Source organism: Lampetra planeri, chromosome 37 (genome assembly GCF_965212315.1).
Source record: "Lampetra planeri chromosome 37, kcLamPlan1.2.h2, whole genome shotgun sequence".
NCBI classification, from domain to species: Eukaryota; Metazoa; Chordata; class Hyperoartia; order Petromyzontiformes; family Petromyzontidae; genus Lampetra; species Lampetra planeri.
In genome coordinates, this window is record NC_136143.1 from 369,086 (window position 1) to 392,545 (window position 23,460).

A 23,460-nucleotide genomic window follows, 5' to 3' on the forward strand; every position below is an offset into this window, starting at 1 on the left:
GAGCGAGGGCCGTGTGGGACAAGTGTAAGAACCCGATAAAGGACAACGGAGACAGACCCAGGATCGAGTCCTTTATTACACATACAGCAGTGGCCAATATCTCACCCGGGCATTGAAGGCATGCATCATGATGTCGCACAGCGTCTTGGCGAATGCACGAGATTTCCCAGTCTCGCTGGCAAAGAGAACCGTGGCCTTGATGCGTCGAGACATCACACGGCTCATCAACGTGGCGACGAAATGCACAGCTCTGAATGATCAAACATCAACAACAGAAATATCAACGCATAAACAACAATGCATTCCCACATCAACAGCAATTACCTACACTCCATCTTCAACACCACCATACCCAAGGCAAAGCATGATAACGACATTATTAATTAAGTACGTGGTTGTGTTTGTATTTTTTTTGTTAAAGCATGTGGCACTGTCCACGGTGCTGAATTTTCTGTTGTGCAGAATGCACACTGCACATTGGTTGCCAGTGTTTCTACATGATGTCCGGTTTGACACATGATACCATACTAGACATGTGCTGGTGTGTTTTCCACATGGTCTTGTGTGTCATGTGGCTGCATGTGGTAAAAGTAGTATCGTGCTTGCCACATGCTGATATTGTAAATGTGGTGATAATTAAATGGTGGAGCCACGTGTTTCCTTGTTTGTCACGCGACGCATACATCGACAGTGGCTTGAGTCCGATCGCCTGCTGTTTGTTCGCAGATTTCCATCTTCTCCATGCGGGTTGCTGTGAGAAAAAAATGTAAATGTATCATTATTACATAGAAGAAGGCTAGGTGCACAGTGGAGGTTTCTCATCTGGTAGAGGAATCTCAGGTAAAGGGTGGAGGTGTCTCACCTGGTAGAGGAAGGATGGGGAGAGCGTGTAGTTGAGCATCTCCTGGTGGAAGGCCGGCGTGAGCGAGCTGGACATGGGCGGCACGATCCACACCCAGTCGGCCGGGCAACCCCCGCGCGCCTGGTACTCATTCTCCATGTGCTTGAGGAACGACTCCGCGGCCGTGTGATGGTCCACAATGGTCACCTTGTCGCTCTGGATGGAGCACACACACGTGCACACACACATGATACCGGAATACAGCGATGCCTTGACTTTCATCCACTGGACTTTCGTCTCTTCGCTCTTTTGGCCGTTTTCAATTATAACCACATTTAAAATTTCGTCCACGTGCTTTCTTCTTTCGTCCAATTTCATCCAACCTTCCACAACGTTCGTGCCACGCACCATCTTTTTCGTTCAGTCTTTGAATATAAGTTGTTCAGTGAGAATCTCTTATATTTGTGTTCATTCATGTATTATTAATACTGTACTTATTTCTGTGATTATACTGTAAACAATTCATTGTTATTTTTGTGATAACAGTATAATACTACAATGTTTACTTACGCAAGAATAAAAATATTTGAAGGTAGCAAATTGTTTATTTATTTATTTCGTTTTGTTTATTTATTCTTATGTTTATTTTTCTTTTATTTCTGTTTATTTAGTTTTCGCACGCATGTGTTATACAGTTACTGTAGTTATTTGCATATACGCTTTTTGCCGGCTAAAATAAACATTGCAAGCTAAATAAAGGCTCTGCTTTGACATTCGTCCATTTTTGACATTCGTCCATGCTCTGGTCCCTAACCAGACGAAAGTGCAAGGTATTCCTGTAGATGTTCTTGTCAAAAAATTACTTGTCTTCATGGGACCTCACCAGGTTCTAACGGGAGTTATTGATTTTATTGTATTTCAGAGGGAGATGATGCCTGTCACTTTGGAAAGCTGCGACACATGGGACCTGTATAATTGACACCTGACAAGAGGTCACACCTGGGGAAATGTGACACTTGGCTCCAGGTAAGTGCCATAGCTGGTTCGAGGTGAAATTCGACACCAAACAAGATATGAGACACCTAGAGGGTGACAGCTAGGGAGTCGTGTTATCTGGTAAGTTCTGACCATAGGTGGTGGGTGGCTACGGCTAACAAAGCTAAAACCCCTCAAACCTATTTACCAGCTTGCATTCAAATGCAGCCAATATGGTAAAACCTATAAAAGTTAGACTCAGTGAGAGAATGCATGGTCACCACAAGCAGAGCACGTGGTGAACTGTTGCAGTCGGTAAACCCATACACTTGAATGCGTCAAATCACCACAGGCACTGCTCATAACAACTTTGCCCTTTGTTGATTTAGCAAATAAAAAAATCATTAAGCAGGTTAATCACCAATTTTCGAATGTCTTACTATTTTTATTTCAGTCTCCAAAAACAGTTTAATCTGCTGCCCAATTCTGACACCAGGTAAGAGTATGACACCTAGTGTGCTGTGACACCAGTTAAAAGTGACACCTCCTGAGAAGTAACACCAGGTGGGAGTGTGACACCTGGTAACTGTGCAGCACGGCGATGTTGATCTCCACGGCCGCCTGGTCCTTCCACAGCGACGTCACGTTCCCCGTGTCCAAACCAAGCCTCTTGCCCACATCCTGGAGGGAGGCAGAGTAGAGAGTCAGGAGTCATGGGAGGACCAATAGAAAAATGGCAAGAAAACCCACGATGATAATAAATACATACTTAATTGATCCGTGAAAACTTAAGTGGCTCACGATAACATTTTCAGCAGAAGAAATAAAGAAACAATATCAAATAGTTTGGAGGCCATTGCTAGACAGGAACTCGGAAAAGGAAGAAATAAAATAAAATGGGGGAGGCCTTTGCCAGCAGTGGGAGGTTACAGCTGACAACTTTAACTGCTTAATAATTTTGGCCAACTCCATACTGGGATTAGGACCAGCAAGTGGGACACAATACAATAATCATCATAAGGTAAATATTAAATTATCCATGACAGATGACAAAGATGACTTGTTTTAAAATTGCTTTTGAAAACATCCATTAGCAAGCAGCTATTAAGAATGGTGTGGCATGGATACTGTAACTAGGACCACGCACACCGGCCCGCTTTGTCTCTCCAGTACCACCAACATCGCACCAGGTCACAAAGTCAAACCCCTGACTAGCTTTTGCTCATCTCCTTTAGTCACCATAAGCCACTGCTGAAAATAAAACCAATTTAGCGCACCATTTATTAAAGGAGAGTCATTCTACGTGGGTAGGGAAGTCCAATCACCTCAATGATGTTGAATCGGGCGGCATCGCAGAAGTCCCTTAGCCCGATCTCGGTGCCCATGTACCAGCCGTTAAAGGGACACGCGGTGAACTCCAGTCCGCCGACCTCCAGGGCCATGTTGGCCACGGCTGGCACCGCATACCAGCGCAGACCCATATCCACAAACCAGTCGTACCTGTAGGGAGGCATGGAGAGGTCAAGAGGGGGTTGAGGAGGTCACGAGGAAGTCATGGGATATCACAGGGGTATTTTCGTCTTTCTTTTAAATGCATGTACAGTTGATCATCGATTATCCGGCATACAATTATCTGGGATCCAACATTATCCGGCAGCCAATCCGTCAAAACCAGCAAAACTGCTCCAAATGCTGTACTAGTCTGGGGATCGGCACCATGTACGTGACAAAATAAAGTAGGTATGCTTGATTTCAAAGTTAAATATTATATACAGTGCTTTATACTGTACACTACATACAACGTAACAATGAAAATACTGCAGCATATACATCACCCCATGCCGAGTCTTCGAGATTGGATTAGTAAGTACGATACAGTAAATACAATAACTTTTTACAGAATATGATTTTCTATTTGTATGTTTATTTATGCCAATTTCACAACGTAAACAAATTTGAAACACTAAAAAAAATATAACAACACCTAAAACATGTAATATAAGGATGTGCAAAATAAGCTATTTTAAATTATGATGTGATTATCCGTAATTTTTGAAAATCTGGCACCCCCTCCCCCTCTCAAGTCTACTGAATGTGTAACTGTCATGTATATTCATATATGTTTATGTGTATGTATCTTTGTGCCTCTGTATGTGTGTATGTATAGTATGTATCTCTGTATAATGCATGCTTGTAGTCTGTACACAACATGCCTATTCTATTCTATTTTGCATTTATAACACGCCTTTCACTAAGGTACTTAAAAATGCTTGCTGACTACAGTACAAAATGGCTAAATAAGGGATGGGGATCGGGTAGTGACTAGGGTGGAGGGAGTGAGGTGGTGCCTGCGGCTGTGGAGGAATTAAGGGTGTTAGATGGTGCTGGTAGGGGTAGCGGAAGAGGAAGTGAAAAGGCAAGAGAAAAAGGATAGAGCCTGAGGGTAGTGCGAAAAGAGGAAAGTGAGGAGGAGAGTGGGATGCGGAGAGGAAGCTTATTCCAGTGTAAGGGGGCAAGCAGTGAGAATGAGCGAAAGCGAGGCTGGGCGCAAGGGTCGAGGTGGGACAGCAATAAGATAGGCAGCTTGTGAAAACTAAGGTGAGCAATTTAAAGAGGCAACGGTAATAGGAAGCCAGTGAAGTTGTTGAAGGAGAGGGGAGCAATAGGTGGTGAATTGGAGGCGAAAGACAGTGGTGCGTGCAAACGACTTTTGAATTGGGCGTAGGCAGGGAGACCGACCAGGAATGAGTTGCAATAACCTAGACGAGTGAAGACTAGGGAGTGCACAAGACATTTGGCAGCGGTAATGGTGATGAGGAGACGAATTTTCCTGATATTGAAAAGATGGAAGCGGCATATGCGAGTGGTGTTGGCGATGTGTTGATTAACTGCAATTCAACCAACCGTTAACATGTTCTGCATAATTTCAAATATAATAATTCATTATAATTTATATGAATATGAGATGAAGGTCAAGCGACCGGTGCAGTGCCTTTCGGACATGAGGAAACCAATGCAAACTTGTCGCCCTTTTGGAAGTTAATGGCGGTGACCAAGCTGGCTGGAAAGGAGCCAGAGCTGGTGCGGGAAGCAGAGCGCTATAGACTGGATGTAACCAGGCTGACCTCCACCTGGCACAAGGACCCTTGACAATAGATGGAGCATTGCTTATTCTGGAGTGGCACTGGGACAACGACTAAATACTGGGGTTGCATTCATGCTTGAACCCAGGCTCGTGGCCTTTCTGCTGGAGTTCAACCCGGTGGACGAAAGGATAGCCTAGATACAACTACGACTGATGGAAGGACGTGTACTCTCACTGATTTGGGCTTACACCCCGAATCTGCCCACTGACGACCCAGGTTTCTTAGAGACCCTTGGCGTAGTGCTTGTTAAAATACTGTGCAGCGGCTCCTTAATCCTGTTGGGAGATTTCAACGCCCACATCAGCAATGATGGTAACCAAAAGATGGAAGGAACACTTCCAGGAGCTTCTGGACCGCCCGGCGCATCTACAGTGGTGATTGTGGTACCAGTTGAGTCGCTCACAGAATTTGGTGGTGACATCTCGGCTGCCAAAGTCACAGACGCGGTCAAACAACTGCGGAATGGCAAGGTGGCTGGGATCGATGAGATTCGCCCCGAGATGATCAAGGCACTGGACCCTGTGGGTGTTGCATGGCTAACTAAGCTATGCAACAAGGCATGGCGGACCGGAACAGCACCGAGGGACTGGCAAAATGGGGTCATCATACCCATAATCAAGAAAGTTGACAGGTGGAAGTGTTCCAACTACTGGAGCATCAGCCTCCTCAGCCTACCTGGGAAGGTCTATGCTGCAGTGCTGAACAAAAAGCTCCAGAAAGTGGTCGAGGCAAGAGTGACAGAAGAACAAGGAGGTATCCGCCCGGGGCAGGGGACTGTGGATCAACTCTTTACCCTGCAGCAACTCCTCGACAAGTCATGTGAGTATGCCCAACCTGTCCACATGTGCTTTCTAAACCTGGAGAAGGCTTACAACCGAGTACCTCATGAGTTGATGTGGCAGGTGATGCGTGAACATAGCATTCCTGACTCATTGCTACGCACGATCAGGTCGGTTGCTGTACAAGCAAAGCGAGAGTTGGGTCCAGCACGCAGAACATCTAACAGACCCCTTCCCAGTCCAGGTCAGACTTCGTCAAGGCTGTGTGCTATCACCATCATTGTTTATCCTGTTCATGGATCGACTGATGAGACAGTGCAAGGTGGGAAAGGGCATCAACATTGGTGGAAGGGCAGTGTCAGCCAAGCTGTATGCAGATGACATCGTCCTCCGAGCCTCAATGCACACCAACCTCCAGAATGCGCTGAACAGCTTTGTGGCGAAACGTGAGAGTGTCAACATGAACATCAGCACCTCCAAAACCAAGACCATGGCTGTGGCGTGGACCAGAGTGGCAGAGTCCCTCTTCATCAATGGTGAAGTAGAGGAAGAAGTCAAAGACTTCCAGGATCTCGGGGTATATTTCTCGATGGATGGAAGAAGGGAATAGGAGATCGAAGCCCAGATCGGAGCAACTCCCAAAGTGATGCGGGCGATGAACCGGTCTGTGGTCTCAAGACGCGATCAAAGCCTTCAAGCAAAGCTCTCGGTCTATCAGTTAATATTCATCCCGATCCTAACCTACAGCCACGACACCTGGACCCAGTGTGCTGAAATAGTAATTGGCTGGTTTTGCTCACTTGACAAACCTCATTAATTGGCTGTTGGGTGGAGGTGAGTTTACAATACTCTTATATAAGCGCACAACTTTATCTGTGATGAACGCTGCACTTTCCGTCGTTTTCATGCAGGGGACGCTGCAAACCTATACGCCCCCTGCATGAACGACGGAGGCGCAGGGACAGATGTTCGATTACATTGGAATCGATCTGTAGACGGCGGTCTTCTCGCATGGCCAGCTCTATGTCGCCTTATCTCGATCCCGCAATCCCAAACAGGTGAAAGTCCGCATCAAACCGAACCCCCAGCAAGGCCACCTACTTAACTACGAGAGAAAATTCACACAAAATGTCGTTTTCAATGAAGTCTTCCAGATGTAAAATGATATAAGCTTTTAATGAAGAAATACAATGATCTAATTCAAAACATAATACAATTCAAAGATGTTTCACTTTAACACTTAAAAACGGAGCATCGGGTGCTTGCGTGAATGTGTCATTCGTGTGCAATTTTTTTGTGACTTTCCTGGCTAAAGGCGTAAATGGTTGTGAGGGGCGCCGCAGGCGCCCCCGAACCCCTAGTACATTTATATTTATGCAATCCACCCCAAAACACTTCATTATGAAATCTCTTCTCATGTCTGTAGGTCTGTATGCATCTGTATGTACAAATATAAGTGTATGTATCTGTGTGTATAAATCTACGCGTATGTGTAGTGACATAAGAAGGGAGGGGCTGCTGGGGGCTCTGGGTCCCTGGGAGGGCCAGGCGCTTAATCCCCTTGGCGCCAGGCGTGGGTTCTCAGGCGGGTCAGACGCTTAAGCCTCTTGGCGTCAGGCGTTGAGTTCCCAGGCGCTTAATCCCCTTGGCGCCGCCAAAGGGGGGGCTGTGTGTGCTCTGTGGGATATCTGGGGGCGCACACGGCCCCACCCCTCGTTGGGGACTGGGCATAAAAGCGGAGCTCCCTGGACGATCGGGGCCAGTTGTAGCTCAAGACCCAAGACCCAAGACCAGCCATCGGAGGATCCTGGGACGCTGTGAGAGCCAGTGGTGGGACTCTGGAACTCCAGACTCGGCGACCTTGTGAGGGCGAGTTCCAGAGCGTAGCCAGAGTAGAGTATCTAGGCTGTGTACCTAGGCTGTGTACCTCGGCTGTAACAGAGTATCAGGACTGTTGGAGTGTTGTATTGTAATAAAGGATTTACCTCTACAAGTGTCTCCGGAACCCGTTACATATGTGTAGAGAGAATGTATCACTACCAACGATACTTACCTGATTGGTACTTAACAGGACTGAAAGAGGATTGTTGAGAGGCAGGGCAAAGGGATTGGAAAAAATATACAAACAGAAAGGGTCGGAAACGGAGGATAACTGACAGAGTGGATGGTTTGGTTCTGTTAGAGAAAGTGGAAGGTGATTGGCTGGAGAGAAAGTGGGTCAAGGCACCTTCGAGAAAGGGGCTTGTGGAATATAAATGGAGAAACACAAGAGCTCGGGACGCTTGGAGTGAAGGGAATCTTTAAATAACGTGTCTCATGCTGGAATAAATAAAGACTCCTATGATATAATTATTGAAGACTACCGTGTCGGGTGTCACTCAATATGTATCCACATCTGCATCTAGCCACGTGTATATGTAACTGTGTATCTCTGTATGTATCTGTGTGTATATGTGTATCTGCATGTGTATATGTGTATCTGCATGTGTATTTGCGTGTGAATCTGTGTATGTATCTCTCTCTTTGACTTTGTTTGTATCTTTATAGGGGAGCAGTAGTGTAGTGGTTAGCGCATCGCGCTACAATTCTGACGAACTGGGTTCAATTCCCGCTCATGGCCAGCACCACTGACGATTATCTGAAATTGTCCTCGGCCTCCTCTAGGTCGACTCAGCCTCAAATGAGTACCCCCTCATGTGCTGTGCCGGCCTTCATAGATGCTTGCTAACAACTTTTTCCCCAACAATCTGGTAATGCTATATGGAGAATATTTGTGTGTGTGTGTATCTATATCTGTGTTATCCTCACTTGGGGTGTCGGATGGGCACCTCCAGCACGAGCTCAGGTGGCAGCACAAAGAGCTCAGGCTCCCCGTTCCCCTGCAGCACGATAGGCAGCACGTCGAAGCGCGTACGGGGGGGCTGCCAGCCCAGCTCCACACACAGCTGAAGGATAGCACAAATGCGTGCACACAGGATGGCACGGAGGCACAGTCACACAGGGACACGTGGACCGAGGAAATGGGGACACGAGGCACGAAGATAAAGGAACGATGGGATGCGGGGGTGCACGGGAATGGGAACATGTGGGCAGAGAAACACGGAGACACGAGGACATGGGAACACAGGGGCACTGTGACACAGTAACATACATACGACACGGGGACACAGCCCCCCCTGCACCCTCCCGTTCCCCCACCTCTGTGAACTCCACGTAAGCTGGGTCCCCCAGGATGGAACCGTCGGGCTGCCTGTAACCCGCGTAGCTGATTAGCTGCGAGTTCCACACACGTAAATCGTGCTGCCCGTCCATGCGCTGCCGAAACACCGTGATGGTAGAGCTGGTGGTGAAAACAAATGTGCTGTTAGCGAGCACCTGTTAAGGTGTTAGGCTAGCATGGCATACTTTTTACGCAGTGGGTGGGGCCAGTACCACACATGAACAGTGTTGATGCTCACACAGAGCAGCGAATGTTTGTTTCGTGCCACCTTTATGGATAATTATACTAGTTTTCAAATGTTGACTGTGGTTGCATCATTTTTAAAACTACCCAAACTAATGTTGCAAGAGTGCGACCTGAGAAGATAACTGGACAAGCCAACGCTTATTTGAAATCATGAGGTGCCTGACTTTTACATCTGTGCTCATTAATTTTACTTGCATTATAGATAGGGATGCCACCCCTCCTTTAATTTTTTTCCCCAGGATATCCTCTTGTTGAGGAAGCGGTACTGAGAGTCCAATATATTTTCAGTTGCGTAGTTATGTGTCTTAGTGTTTTTGTACCATGGGATGTGACAACCCTAGTTAACATAGGCTCTGGGGCAAAGAAAAACATAGGCTCAACCATCCAATTTCCTCCACCCCCCTTCAAAGCACCTAGACCCCTCCGTTCAGTGCACCCTGGTGAAATTGCACCGCCTGCGTACTCTATAGCTACGCTACAGAAAACGGGTGAGGAATTGAGCATATGAGCTGCGGAAAACTGTTTACCGTATGTTGCCGCCATTGCTCGCAAATTTCACGTGGTCGCAGATGCAGGTGAACATCTCGCTCGGCGTGGTGCAGTTTCTGGCGTCAAACAGCTGATTAATCCGATAATGGTGGTGTGATGGGAAGTGAGGGGTAGGCAGGAGTAGTCGACAGAAAGCGAATAGACAACGGGAGAGGGAAGGGTGAAGGGATTTGTATTAAATTGTTGACATCAATATCTGAACCAATCTTGACTTCTGCCCATTACCAACCCAGATTGACCAGCAAGTTAAATATGGACAAACAACCCCTGACACTGTGAGAAGGCCTTCACAAATTACTAAATGAGTGATTGGCTCATTGACTGATTTAATAAATTAACACGTTGAATGCATCACAGAGTTTCTAAATTACTAGCTGGCAACCTAACTGCCATAATAACCAATTTGTTGACTTAATGACAGAATCACTGACCACTTAATTTGAGTACAACCAATTAAAATAAACTCCCATTCGTCAATAACACTCTGGCCTTAAAAGAATATGTATAAAAAGGGGACATGTCGGGCAATAACCTTCTTTGTAGCTAACCCTTGAATAAGTGAGTTATTGAACAGCTCATTAGCTCAATGATTCTTGAAAACATTGCATGATTCACGGACTAGTTGGCTAATTGCAAGAAGAATTGACCTTGACCCTTTCACAGAATTTCTAACTCAATGACTGATTTTAGGTTGATGGATAAGCACACAAACTACCAGCTGTGTTGCTGATTAATCCATTTACTGACTCACTGGTCAAATCACTCACTTAATGAATGATTGACTCAGGTGTTAACCCGTGAATTGACAGCACCGATTGCTCACCTGCAGCTTTGACCACTGGATGCGGCCAATGCAGCGGGCCGCGTTGCGCCACGCAGTCTTGGCCCCGTAAATGAGCTCATCCCGTGTGAGGTCGTACGTGCCTCTCTTCTCCACCTCCTGTGCCACCTCCATCAGCCGCTCCACATACTCGGCCGACTCCAGCCTGTGCGAGTTCAGAGTTATGGATTAGAGTCAGGGATGTCAGAGACAAGGTTATAGTCAAAGAAAGGGTTAGAGTCAGGCTGGGCATATCGTGCAAAGTGATAGTGCATCCCTCTGTGCCTTCCACCAATCCGAGCCATACCCCTTTCTGGAGGCGTAGTACTGAGTGATGAATTTCTGCGCCGCATTCAGAAGCTCCGCACGTGGTTTGGGGGAGTCTCTGCTGGGGCACATGAGCTCCTCAGGGGACATGATGGAGCCCTTGCAGATTCCAGGACACATCCCGGACTGAACCAGTCCAGGTGACAAGGGAGAAATATAGAGATGATTGGGGAGGGAACGGATAGAGATGGTGATGAACAATGTGTCATCATTCATCGTGTCCCTCTGCTCATCTCTGTTCAAAACCGTGAAGCAGTGGTGCAAATTCCATGTTCCTATGGTGCTACACCTTGTTAGTTTGCGGTTGCATGGTATGAAGGATGTATGGGATGTACAGGGTTTGCTGGGGAGGCAGGGCGTCTGCTATGTACGGGATATGTGGGGTTTGTGGGGGATGCAGGGTGTGCGGGGTATCTGGGGTGTACGGGGGTGCAAGGTACCTTGTTGCTCTGCAGGTGCAGGGTGTCTCGGAACTCGTGTCCTGTCTCTATGTTTCGGATCTTCGTGAAGCGCGCCCTGCAGGATGTGGTTCTTAAAGGGCACGACCTGGGCACTACTCCCTGCACAAGACAAAAATATCCCATCATAGCCCGTATATATTTCGATTTAAAGCTTTCGTGACTGCAGGGATTCATCTTCTTGGTTCTTTCGGTAAAGTCACGTAGAAGGGAAGTAATAAAATAAAAAAAATAAAACATAATAAAATAATTCTCACGACGTTTCGGCCACAACGCAAGCAGCCGTCCTGAGGTGAAGAACATGTCTGTCGATAAGACAGAGTCTAAATGACACTTCTTAGGCTTGGAGTGTCTATTTAAGCTGTGAGGGAGCTCAGCTTATTGGAGAGTATATTTAGTATACTGATGATACTATGAAGTTTATACTTTAGTTTTTTACGTGGTTGTTTGGTTGCTGCAGCTGCATACTATTCACATTCCTTCCCTTTGTTGGTGCTGCCCCTGCCCCTGCCCCCTCCCTTTGATGCTGCTAATCCTGCATAATGCATGGGCATAATATGACTTTGAAAAACCCCCCGCCCAACTCCCACGCATTTCACAATTAGCACTATTCGCATTCCTGCATTTCCCATAAATATGCTAAATTCCTCTTCAAATGCAAATTCTTTTGTCAAGGCTCTCTTCCTCCTCCCTCACAGCTTAAATAGACACTCCAAGCCTAAGACGTGTCATTTAGACTCTGTCTTATCGACAGACATGTTCTTCACCTGAGGACGGCTGCTTGCGTTGTGGCCGAAACGTCGTGAGAATTATTTTATTATGTTTTATTTTTATTATTTAATTACTTCCCTTCTACGTGACTTTACCGAAAGAACCAAGAAGATGAGCCCGTATATACTGTTGTGGCAAAATATCCTGAAGCAGAAGATTCGTGCTGAAAACAGTCACATTTACAAATGTAATTGTAACTTTTATCCTTACCTGTGTATCGATAGTTAAATGTTAATGTGCCACTGTATTGAGGAACTACTGCTATGTGGTATTATCTTGTAGTCTGGGATTGTTTTGTTGTGTTTGCTGCCTTGCCCAATCTTGATAAATCTTGACTTATATAATGAATTAATTTGTAATTTTTATTTAGTGAATTGCTTACGACTCTCTCTATTTTGCACTCCTATCATGTTTTAGTATTGTTTGTTGCTGTAACTTGCTGACCCGCTCATACTGGACATCTGTGAAAAGGCTTCATATCTCATTGGATTTCTCCAGTCTCACTAAAGATTCTGATTCAGATAGTGAGCAGCTGTTAAGCCGGTGTGGCCACGACCGTACAAAGCCGACATTGTCTCTGTACCATGCAGTGGCGGCTCCTGCAAAATCTCTCAGGGGGGGCAAATGTCTGGATGATTGATAAGGATAAGGTCCACCCATGCAAAGGATAAATTAACAGCTTAAGCATGTAAAGGCAACTTCACTTCTTTAATATTAATGAAAAATAAAGTGACTCTTACAATACATCTTGTTTGTTTCTATACTCACTATTAATACAATCCACTCATGTTTCTTTTATTAAAGATTCCACTAGGTGGCGACAAATAATTTTGTTGGATGAAACGTGCTTACGTATGATGACGTAAGCACGTTAGTGCGAGCCCTCCCGGAAGCCATAGAGAATGCATTGCAGCGCCCCCCGTTCGAAAAAAAACATCTTTGAATGTAAGTCTATGGGACCACTCGGGGCGATTCTCAGTCGGAGGGAAATCGCCCAAAAAGAGGCGGTACTCCACAGAACGTAGCATGACGCTGATTGGACTATATCCAGATGCACAGTGACGGCTAGCGTGACTCTGTGGTTGAATGACATTGGTGGTGCGTCGCCCATTCGCCCTAATGAAGAAACCGCCCCTGGTACCATGCACTTATTTAAAGTCAGGTCGCTACTGATGGAAGAAATGTAAATCCTAATGATGTTCTAGAAGGGCCGATATATTTAACTCATAGCGCAGAGCCAGAGTAAAGTTGTACATTGCTTCAAGTATCATGCAAAGCACATGCAAACAGACATACCATCCCATCATCTGTGAACCAAGTCATGTGCCTTCCAGTGAATGCGACGCTGAAGCCAATATAAAGCAGGCAGGGTTATCTGGCGATTGCTAGCATGTTATATACCGTAATCATATTGCTGTTCGAAGCGGATTGTGGCCGTTGTGAAGCACAACCACCCACACTGGGCCCACCCACTACTACCTCGCGCTGCACGCACACACACAGCTCCACAACACCCACCTCTACATGTCAAGTCTAAAAATGTACCCTTTAGACTCGGGTTTTCACAATTGAGTGTCTCACGGTCATGCAATAGATTCTGACGTGTTTTGTATACTTGAAGATAATTAACCCGGCCCTATTTATTGCAGTGTCTCACTGGCAGCTGATGATGGTGAAGATGGTCCAGGTCTTATGCAAGGGTCAGCACCAATAGTTGTGTTTACTCACAGCCGTTTTATGAGAAACTGTGGAAAAACTAATAACCCTGAGGTTAGTATTGTTATTTAATTTCAGAATCAGAATCTTTATTTATCCTGGATAAATCTGACGAGCTATGAAGTTCTTTTTCACAGATGTCGATTAGGGGTGGGTCAAAAAGTTACAACAATACAAAAACACAATGAGTGCAAAGTATAGAAAAGGTAAGCAAATCACAAAAAAATAAATATTCTGAAACTAAACCGTAGGCATCTCTCGCTTAACGATTGATAGGTTCCATGAAAATCGCTCGTTCAGCTAACACTCATGAAACCATCATCATTTTTCCAGACTCCCATGTTAAAATCTGAGATATGTTTAAGCCCCAAAATATTCCACTCTTGAAAAACTTTCTTAACATGACAATACAAATTACTGTTTTTTTTAAATAAAGTAATAAAACATCAAAGGTAACACCACACATGAGCCACAGTGCAAGCCTATGATATCACCTACTTACAGCCAAATATTTGAAAGTCTCACAGATACTCTCGACTCAGTCACACGTGCTCTCTCGCTCTCTTCCTATCCTCCAGCCTCCCGCCATAGACAAAGATCCCTCGTATAGCCTTACCAGACTGTTGGGCAAGGTGTTATTATTAGCGAACACCTATGAAGGCCGGTACGGCACACGAGGGGGGTGGCTAGTACCACGCCCAGCCGACTTTGTCTTCCCGGTGGCGATGTTTACACACCGCACCAGGTACTCATTTGAGTCTGAATCTTCCTCGGCGAGGACAAGGACCGGTCCAGATACTCGTCACTGGTCGCCGGGTTCGTAGGGCCGCGTGCTAACTGTTGCTCTCCCACACCCACCCATTACAGTGCCACCTCCAGGCCCCCACCCACCACTCACCCCTCCCCGCGGTTCACGCAACACAGCCCAGCTGCCAATTAAGGGGCCATCCATTGAATACGTACGCATGGAGGGGGGAAGGGGGGTTAACCCAAATGCGTACGCTTGCGTATGGGGGTCTACTGACAATGTACGTACGCATAGGAAAGGGTGAAGCCTCGATAATAATTTGTCTACATTGGCCTTCAAAATTATTTAGACAGTCCGGCGGTGGACTGCCTGTTTGCTTAAACACGTTAACATTATTAATCCTTGATCGTTTCTGCGTGGATTAAATATCAGCCGTTCTATAGGATTCGGGGGGCGGGGGGGTGCGTCAAGCGTACCTACGCAACGTACGTACGCAGGTGGGGGGGGGGGGGTAAAAAGTCCGCGTGAGTACAGGGAGGGGGGGGAGGATTCAAGTTTTGCCAGATTTTTGCGACGTACTAAATTAGGCCGCTGTACGTGAGCTGTATCGTTCAGTTTCGTTCCGACAAACGGGGCACTACTTTTTCTCAATATGTTCAACGTTAATAAAAGGTATCCAAGCAAAAAGTTCTCCACGCATTATCCTGCAGTTAATGAGAAAAGTGTAATTTATTGGCGCACTATATTGACTGCGTATTGAGACATATAAAACTGTTGAGCTCGATTTTCAACCAATCAGCATCGAAAATGTAAGTATGTCAGAGCCAAAATCAAGCCAATATCACTACGCACATGTAAACATGGAGGACTTAAGCAGCGCAGCTTCATCTGATAGCGGCGATCAAGCTCGATTAACACAGGTATGTTTACTCACTTGAATTGAATGTTATGCAAGCTAATATATTGCCAAATGGGTTTATAATTTATTCTTCATATCTTTAATATAGGACTTCTTCGTGAGGCAGCTCAAATGAAATCAGATGAGAGCATTCTGACACACATTCGTGGGAAAGACTGCATTGCAATCGAGGTCCGATACCACAAATCCTGCTATCGAGATTACACAAGATTTCTTGGCAAAACTGAAAAAACATATAGGTAGGTACAAAAAAATGTTTGTTCACAAATCTGTGGGGTCACTCCAATTACATTTACATATTGCCTGTGAATGCATTGTAATTCCATAATCAAATTATTTCTCTATAGAAGGTAGGGCTTTAAATATACATGTCCTATCTAATGCTCTGACTGGAGCCTTCACTTAGCAACAGTGAGACGTGTGCTGGCATGGTATTTTGCATATGACCGCCAAAATTATGCAAGGTACCTATCAGCATATTGGGTCGAGATGATCAATCTTCCAAAGACTCATCCACACTGCTATGAAGAAGTTACTGCAAAGGAAACTGGACAGTACAGCGTAAGGATGCTAACAGGTTCTCATCCATAGCTTGTGACCAAGCAATAGAACAAACCTGCAACCGTGATTCAAAGACCAAAGGCGGCATAACTGTGATAACATTGAACAGAGGTGCCGTCCAGAAATGGATACTGTCTCATCCTGAACGTTCTGCAATCACAAGGCAGTGTGAAATGATGGCTGGAATGCAACATGAAGAGAGGGGTCATACAGAGTTGGATGCAACAAGAATTGCAAAAGACAATGCTGCTGTTATATCTTTGGTTTCAGCGGTTGAGTCTATGATCAACCCCTTGCTGCCTCGTGAAGATCTTGTATGTATTAGCTCTGATGTTGTTGCTACAAAGACTGTCAGAGATGGCATACAAAGTGCTTGTGATAAAGGTGAAACAGCTCTGAAAATTTTCATCCAAGATCGAGTCCAGTCATCAAAAACAGACTTCTTCTCTCCAATAAAGTCCTCGAAGCTCACTACGTTTGGGGATCAAATGAAGAAATCATCCAAGACAAAAGATGGAAATCAAGTCATTCTAAAAAATGACAGGAGACTCTTTGCACGACTGTTAGTGATAAGTCAATCCCTGTCTGTAAAACTTGAAAGAGATTCTGACATATTCACTTGGCAATATCTCATCCCCGCTAGCAAGCACTGATGGTTCATTAGCCAAAACAAATAAGGCTGCTTTTCTAGCTTGTTTAGAATCAAAGAACAAGGACTGTCATGTGAACAAGACTGTTGGTGATAATGGTGCCCTACTGATAGATGGCATGGCATTGATCAGGAGTCTCAAGAATATACCAGACACATTCAGTGAGCTTGCTGATGATCTTCTTGAACTTATGATTAAGATGGGTAGAAAATTCAGTTGTCCAAGGGTCGATTTTGTCATTGATCGCTACCCGGCAGTGAGCATCAAAAATGCTGAACGATCAAGACATGCTGTTGCTGGACAACAATTACTGCAAATATACAGCATCAAGCAGAAGACTCCAAGTCAGTGGACCAAGTTTCTAGCCAGTGGTGAAAATAAAGAAGCCTTGACAGACTTTCTCTTTGAGACATGGAGAACTGTGCCTTTACAAGCAGCTGGAAAAGACATAGCTATGTTTGTGGCACACAGAAATGTATGTCATCAACTCACTCTTAAAGATGGCATTATGTCTGTCAAAGAGGTAGAATCTTTGACTTATGACCATGAAGAAGCTGACATGAGGCTCCTACTTCATGCAAAACATGCCTGGAGTGAACTTTATAATAAGATAATCATCCAGAGTCGTGACATTGATGTTGCTATCATTTCACTTTCAATAATGGCTAAGCTTCCCTCAGCAAACATGTACTTTCTGACAGGAACTAAAGACAGGCAAAGAATGTTAGATCTCCAGGCTATTGGTTCTGCTTTGGGTCCTTCACTAACAGAGGCACTGATAGGACTACACACATTCACTGACTGTGACTCAACTAGTTCCTTTTATGGGAAAGGAAAAGAGAAACCACTAAATATAGTGTCTGGAAATGCAGAGTACATCAGTGCATTTGTTGCTCTTGGGAGGCAATTTGAAGTGGACAGCACCACATTTGTGACCATAGAACGTTTTGTGTGTGAGCTGTATGGAGAAAAGGTATCAGATGTTAATTTGGCCAGATACAATAGGTTCTGTGTCCAGGCCTCTTCCGAACAGGCATTACCTCCAACTAAATATGCACTTACAGAGCACTTCAAGCGTGCTAACTACCAAGCTGCAATCCACAGGAGAGCATTGGATCCTTTTACAAATGCTCCCAGTCCAGACGGCTTTGGATGGATTGTCAAGGATGGTGATCTCATCATATCATGGATGACTAATGCTTCTCAACAGATTTTGGGGTCACTCCACTGTGGGTGTAAGTCTGGTACTTGTACAGGTGGAAGGTGCTCATGCCACAAGGCTGACCTGGCCTGCATTGACCTATGTAAATGTGTTCATTGTGACAATATGAGATTAACTGAGGATATTGTTTCATGTGAATCTGATAGTGAAGACAGTGATCTTGATATTTAGTGATATGTATATGATAATAAAATTAATATAGGACATATATATTTAATATAAATCAATCAAAATTAAATCTTGTTTACAATAATCATTGCTGTGAATATGTACATGTAGTGCAGTTGCTGCTCATGTATGAGAATTGACAATTCACCATTAAATGTGTTATTTTGAAAAGTGCTTTTTTTATATATAATATTTTGGCTTAATTCTATTTGTTATTCAGATTTTACCTCAAATATTACCTTTCAATTGGAACAACATAATGAGAAGTAATTGGGATGTTAATGCTACAGCAGAAGTTTTCTTGATAATCTTATCATGTTTACTGTGCATAGATAGCAACTTCAGGTATATCACACATTTCAAACTGGTTTATTTTGTACTTCAAGTGGTAATTCTGCATTTTTGGGTTTATATGATAAACAGGTTTAAAAGTGCAAACTTCCCTATGGTTTCCCTTTTTTCAAAATGGGCACCTTTAGCATCATTTTTCTCAATAACTGCAAGGTTGTGTGCGGAGAACTTTTTCCTACGGAATCTCTATATATTTCTGATGTTAAATATTAAAAAAAGTAGGTAGTGCCCCACTTGGTGGAAGGAAACCCTATTTCTAGGCCTCTTTTAGGCTACCGACAGCGGCCTAAATGGATGGCCCCCAAGCAGCTGAGGGCCGTGGTGCGCCCCCTGCGGCCACGGGAGGCATTTGATCGATTGGTCGTCACTGGTTACGCAAACATTTGCTCGTTTTGCGAACAAATTTGTCTAAATTCAAATTTCTTGTGATAGCGAATTCTCGTACAAAGAACGCACGTTAATCGAAACACGCCTGGCCACAAATGATAGCTCAACGAAGTGGCTTATCATGTGGAAATTTATAGAAGCCAAATAATCTAAACAATCTCAACATGGAGGGGAAAACCGGAGGTCCTGGAGGAAAAAAATCCACATGACCACAAGGAGAACATGCAAACTCTAAATATACAGGCGTCAGGGTCGAGATCGAACCCACGTAAAAAAATACTAATAAAGTTCATATTGTATAAGTACATCAATTCCCAAGCTTGCGAAAGGCAGCAAAACAACAGCAAAAAGTCCCAGACACACCAAGACAACACAATCCCTTAATAAAATGGCACATTACAATTGAACTATCATTAATTCACAATCTAAGTTAGTTCGTTAAACATCAAAGTTACACATCAAATTTGCAAATGTGGTTGTGTCCAATACTAATCTTGAGATTCTGAATATTTTTGGAAGATGTACGATGTGAAGGGAGGAAACAAGGTTGTTCCAAAACGTTGGTACGGCAACGGCTTTGTCACCTATTCCAATTCATCTTCTTAGAATACAGGATACCTTTGACTAACACGGAGGTTACGTTCTTGGAAAGTTCAGCGAAAGCCAAAACCGCGATATGCAATACTACAAATAGACACGTCACAACTTAAATAAGCACTGTACTGTATGCCAAATAAGCTAAAAACTAAATGATTGAAATAAATATGTAAAAGCTTCACATAGAAAACATACCTAAATAAATTAGTATATACTGAATAGTGATGATGTGTGTGCGTTTGTCTGCAAGTGGTGAGTGGTAGTGCGATGGTTCGCGCACTTCGCTACGAACACGGCCACCCGAGTTTGATCCCTGCCCCACGACCAACACCAGTGACAATTATCTGAACCGGTGATGGGCCTCCCCTAGGTCGACTCAGCTTTAAATTAGTACCCGGTGCGATTTGTAAATGTCACCACTTGGAAGACAAAGGCGGCCGGGCGGGGTGCTGGTCACCCACCCCCTCATATCGACTTTTGAATTTCGCCCAGATGCAGTCTCCATTAAAAACCAAGCCCATGTCCGTCAAGGAGTGGAGCCGAAGTAGAAAGGGGTGGAGCCTAAACAGTAATGGGTGGAGCCTAAGCAGTAATGGGTGGAGCCTAAACAGTAATGGGTGGGGCCTAAGCAGAAAGAGGCAGGGCTTCGAGCGGCGAACGAGGAAGGTTTGCCGCACATAGAGAAACTGCGAGTAATCGTTCTTTTTACATTTTTACTGGAAAATGGGAGATGTCATAGTGTAATGCATTGGTTTAAAATTATCGGCTCATGATTGTGAGCACATAAGTTCACATCCCAGCCAGGGTGTATTGCATTACCTTTGAGGGCTCTTGGAGTACGGACTTTGTCAGCGTGCAATGCCTATGAACACACATGTGACACAAACATACGTGTCAACACACACATGTAAACAAAGAATCCCCTAGCACACAACACACTTGGGGGTGGTGTAGCTAGATCCACGTCCGGCCGCCATTGTATCCCAAGTGCTGATGTTAAAACGCCGCACCAGGTACTCATTAAGGATGAGTTGACGTTGGGGGGAGACCTAAAACCGGTACAGATATCACTTGCCACAGATATCAGACGTGGCCAGGAATCAAACTCAGTTTTCCCGGTTCGTAGTGCAGTGTGCCAACCACTGCGCCACCATTCCCCAAGGTGCCCGATGCGTAAACACACACAAGCACACGCTAATAAATACCGGGTACATCAACGCATGCAGTTGTGTGAATCTAAACATACGGAAACAAAAACGCAGAGATCGTCGACTTTTAAAGCCACAGGGCGGCCGTGGTAACGCTTGCGCCTCACAGCAAATATCCTGGGTTCGATTCCCGACTCAGACGCCTCTCGGTGTGGAATTTTCATTAGCTTCCTCCGTTCTCCAGCAACCTCCTATAACTAATAACAATGTAACTGGTATTGGCCTAACGTCTCAATGCTGAAAAATTACCCGAATTGTTTGCATATATATATTTTTTCTCTCACTTCCAGCTTCAAAACATTCACCTAAATGTGTGGTCACGTCTCCGTTAACGCTGCTGAACGCCTTCACACGTCATGGTGGTCTTGGCCAGGGGTCGGCAACAATAACAAAAAGAGACGTATTTTTCGAATTCAGTAAATATATATATATATTTTAAGAGGCGCAATGTATGTGAAAACGGGACGGTCCTTAATAAATAACGTCACAAAGCAGTCCTTAAAGAGCCGCATGCGACTCCGGACTCGTAGGTTCTTGGCAATCAACTTCACTAGAATAAAAATGCGGGTCATCTGTTAGCCAGTTTTCATCCCTACAATATTGACGATTAACACATGTTTTCATCGCAGCCATAATAAGTCGGAGAGTTATAGGGCCAAAAACTGACTTTTTTTTTGCTTCGACCATCGAGAAATTAGAATGTATCCAAATGTACGACAAACCCAGTTTTTGTCACAAATTAGTTCTAGCAGCCGTTTAATATTTTCCCCGTGCATCAATTGTTTAATGTGTGATGCACACACACACATATATCCCTCGTATAGTCAATTACTGTTAGCAAGAACCTATAATATGGCCGAAACAGCGTAATAGGAGACTTAATGATCTGATCCACCTCTCATGGTCGCCTTTTTCTCTATGATACTGATGTTTATTTACCGAGCCAGGTACTCGTTATAGTTGAGTCGACCTATCGGAGGCTCGGGCCAGGTTCATAGCACTTCTCATGAACGTTGTAAATAATTTTCAGCAGTAGAATCGCCGGGTCCTCTGTTTATAGCCCGGGGCGCGAACCAAAGCAGGGACCGATACACTCAGCGAGGAACGGTTAATTCCGCACACAAACACCCATTCATTCACACACGTGGACTCACGCGCTTGTGTGAAGGTCGCCGTCATATGGCCGGTCGATTGCTATCTCGGAGTGCACTTTCCAGGCTTCGTGATTCTTTCCCTCTGGGCCCAAGTACACCAGGGCCCTGATCTTCTTCACTTCATCGGATGACTTGTGGAGGGATGAAGATTTGGAATGGTAGAAGCCTCCTTGTTTGCTTGATGTTTGACCCATCACTTTTAGGCAGTGATTATCTTTGCTCTATAGCTCGTTATCCACTACCTCCTTACTCCTATTGCTGCTGCCTCGTCACTCGCGTTACACCACCGCGCGTAGACAGCTTCGTGTCTCCTTGTCTGCAAAGACACCTGCATGTGGACCCTATTTATAGGAGATCTTGCAGCGATACCTGTGCGCTTTCTACCCCGCCACGTGCCGGTGTGGGGAGGGGATGGGAGGGGTGCGTATTGATGAGACTGGTGGAGGAAGGGTGGGGCGCTCAAAGGTGGGTGGTGGATAATGTACGACATGTGCCGGCTGTGGTTGTGGAACAGTGTCGGTGGGGTGGATAACACCACACCCAGCCGCCTTTGTTTCCCATTGCTGATGCTTGTAATGAGCACAATAAATTAATTTAGGTCCGAGATAAGCGAAGCCTTGCAGAGTTGTTTTTGTTCCTTCATGTAATATCAATGCAGTTGTCCCGTTCTTGCAAGTAATCTTTCATCAGCCATGGTCAATTCACTGCTGAATAAAGACCTCTCTCAGCTGCCGCCGCCACCTCTCATGACCATATGATGTAAGAATCTATCGAGCTCCTACACATACATTGATTTCATCGCTTCATCTCCTCAGTCAATCGTGAACATGTTCCATTCATTGCCTGCCACTCCGTCGTTATTCTTGACCATCGGCCGTCATCTCTTCTTAGCGGCGTTTATTGCCAAAGCCCACTTACATAACTCTTTTTTACGAGTAATTTATAAAAACATATTTATGCTTCGGTTTCTGAAAGCTGGGATTACTACATAAATTTCTAGTGAGTCAAATGCGTATTCATTGCCTACAAAGGCAAGGCACAATGGTTTTGATATTCATCTTTTCCTAAACCCTGAATACTTACTTGCGATATGAGGCTCATGAGTAATTTGAATCAGTTATATCTCCAGCTTGGAATTCTGTATAAAAACGATCGATGAATGTTTTCACATCTGATGCATTTCATTTCTGTCAAAAATTTGAGTGAGTAGATCCAGTACTTTTGTTCCAATAATTAGTCGACTTAAAAAATGCAATAAAGATTAGTCAAGCATCGCAAAACCAAGATATATGGCGAGAGCTTGGGGAAACCTTCATCCAACGGTGGATGGATCATGGCTTACGATGGTAGTCTATGAAAATTATCAGTCTGAGAGATCGCCGCTAAATATCAAACTTTCCAAGTTCAAATCCCCGTCGGGGCTCAGCTCAGCCCAATGGCTCATAAATGTATTCTTCTTAACTGTTCCCCGCCAACGGAATGTATCATTTATACCACAAACGAAGATGTAAAAGGGCCGACATTTGATTATATTATTTCCATTAGCTGCAACGGCCAATGGTTGTCAATCCAATGCTGGTCGGAAGCCCCCCGCCCCCCACGCCTTGCTGGTCTTTGGTGAAGTATGAAGGTGGCCGTTTTGTACCG

General features: G+C 44.8%; 1 protein-coding gene across 2 annotated transcripts in view; it reads right to left on the bottom strand.

The window, feature by feature from the left end:
- LOC144730847 (nitric oxide synthase 1-like) overlaps nucleotides 1-22,199 on the bottom strand; it is a 61,709-nt gene extending 39,510 nt beyond the window's left edge. The window contains exons 1-13 of one of the 2 annotated variants that reach the window (XM_078611620.1): nucleotides 21,814-22,199; nucleotides 20,271-20,313; nucleotides 11,344-11,463; nucleotides 10,884-11,029; nucleotides 10,580-10,742; nucleotides 9,735-9,826; nucleotides 8,940-9,081; nucleotides 8,550-8,686; nucleotides 3,142-3,316; nucleotides 2,396-2,497; nucleotides 863-1,057; nucleotides 684-751; nucleotides 106-250 (exon numbers count right to left, since the gene is read on the bottom strand). In XM_078611620.1, coding sequence (XP_078467746.1) covers nucleotides 106-250; nucleotides 684-751; nucleotides 863-1,057; nucleotides 2,396-2,497; nucleotides 3,142-3,316; nucleotides 8,550-8,686; nucleotides 8,940-9,081; nucleotides 9,735-9,826; nucleotides 10,580-10,742; nucleotides 10,884-11,029; nucleotides 11,344-11,463; nucleotides 20,271-20,313; nucleotides 21,814-22,007 — 1,722 coding nt within the window. In that variant the 5' untranslated portion in view covers nucleotides 22,008-22,199. Of the gene's footprint in view, nucleotides 1-105; nucleotides 251-683; nucleotides 752-862; nucleotides 1,058-2,395; nucleotides 2,498-3,141; nucleotides 3,317-8,549; nucleotides 8,687-8,939; nucleotides 9,082-9,734; nucleotides 9,827-10,579; nucleotides 10,743-10,883; nucleotides 11,030-11,343; nucleotides 11,464-14,464; nucleotides 14,647-20,270; nucleotides 20,314-21,813 lie in introns of those variants that run through there. The other variant, XM_078611621.1, reaches the window with a different exon arrangement.
- Nucleotides 22,200-23,460: the final 1,261 nt, after the last annotated feature.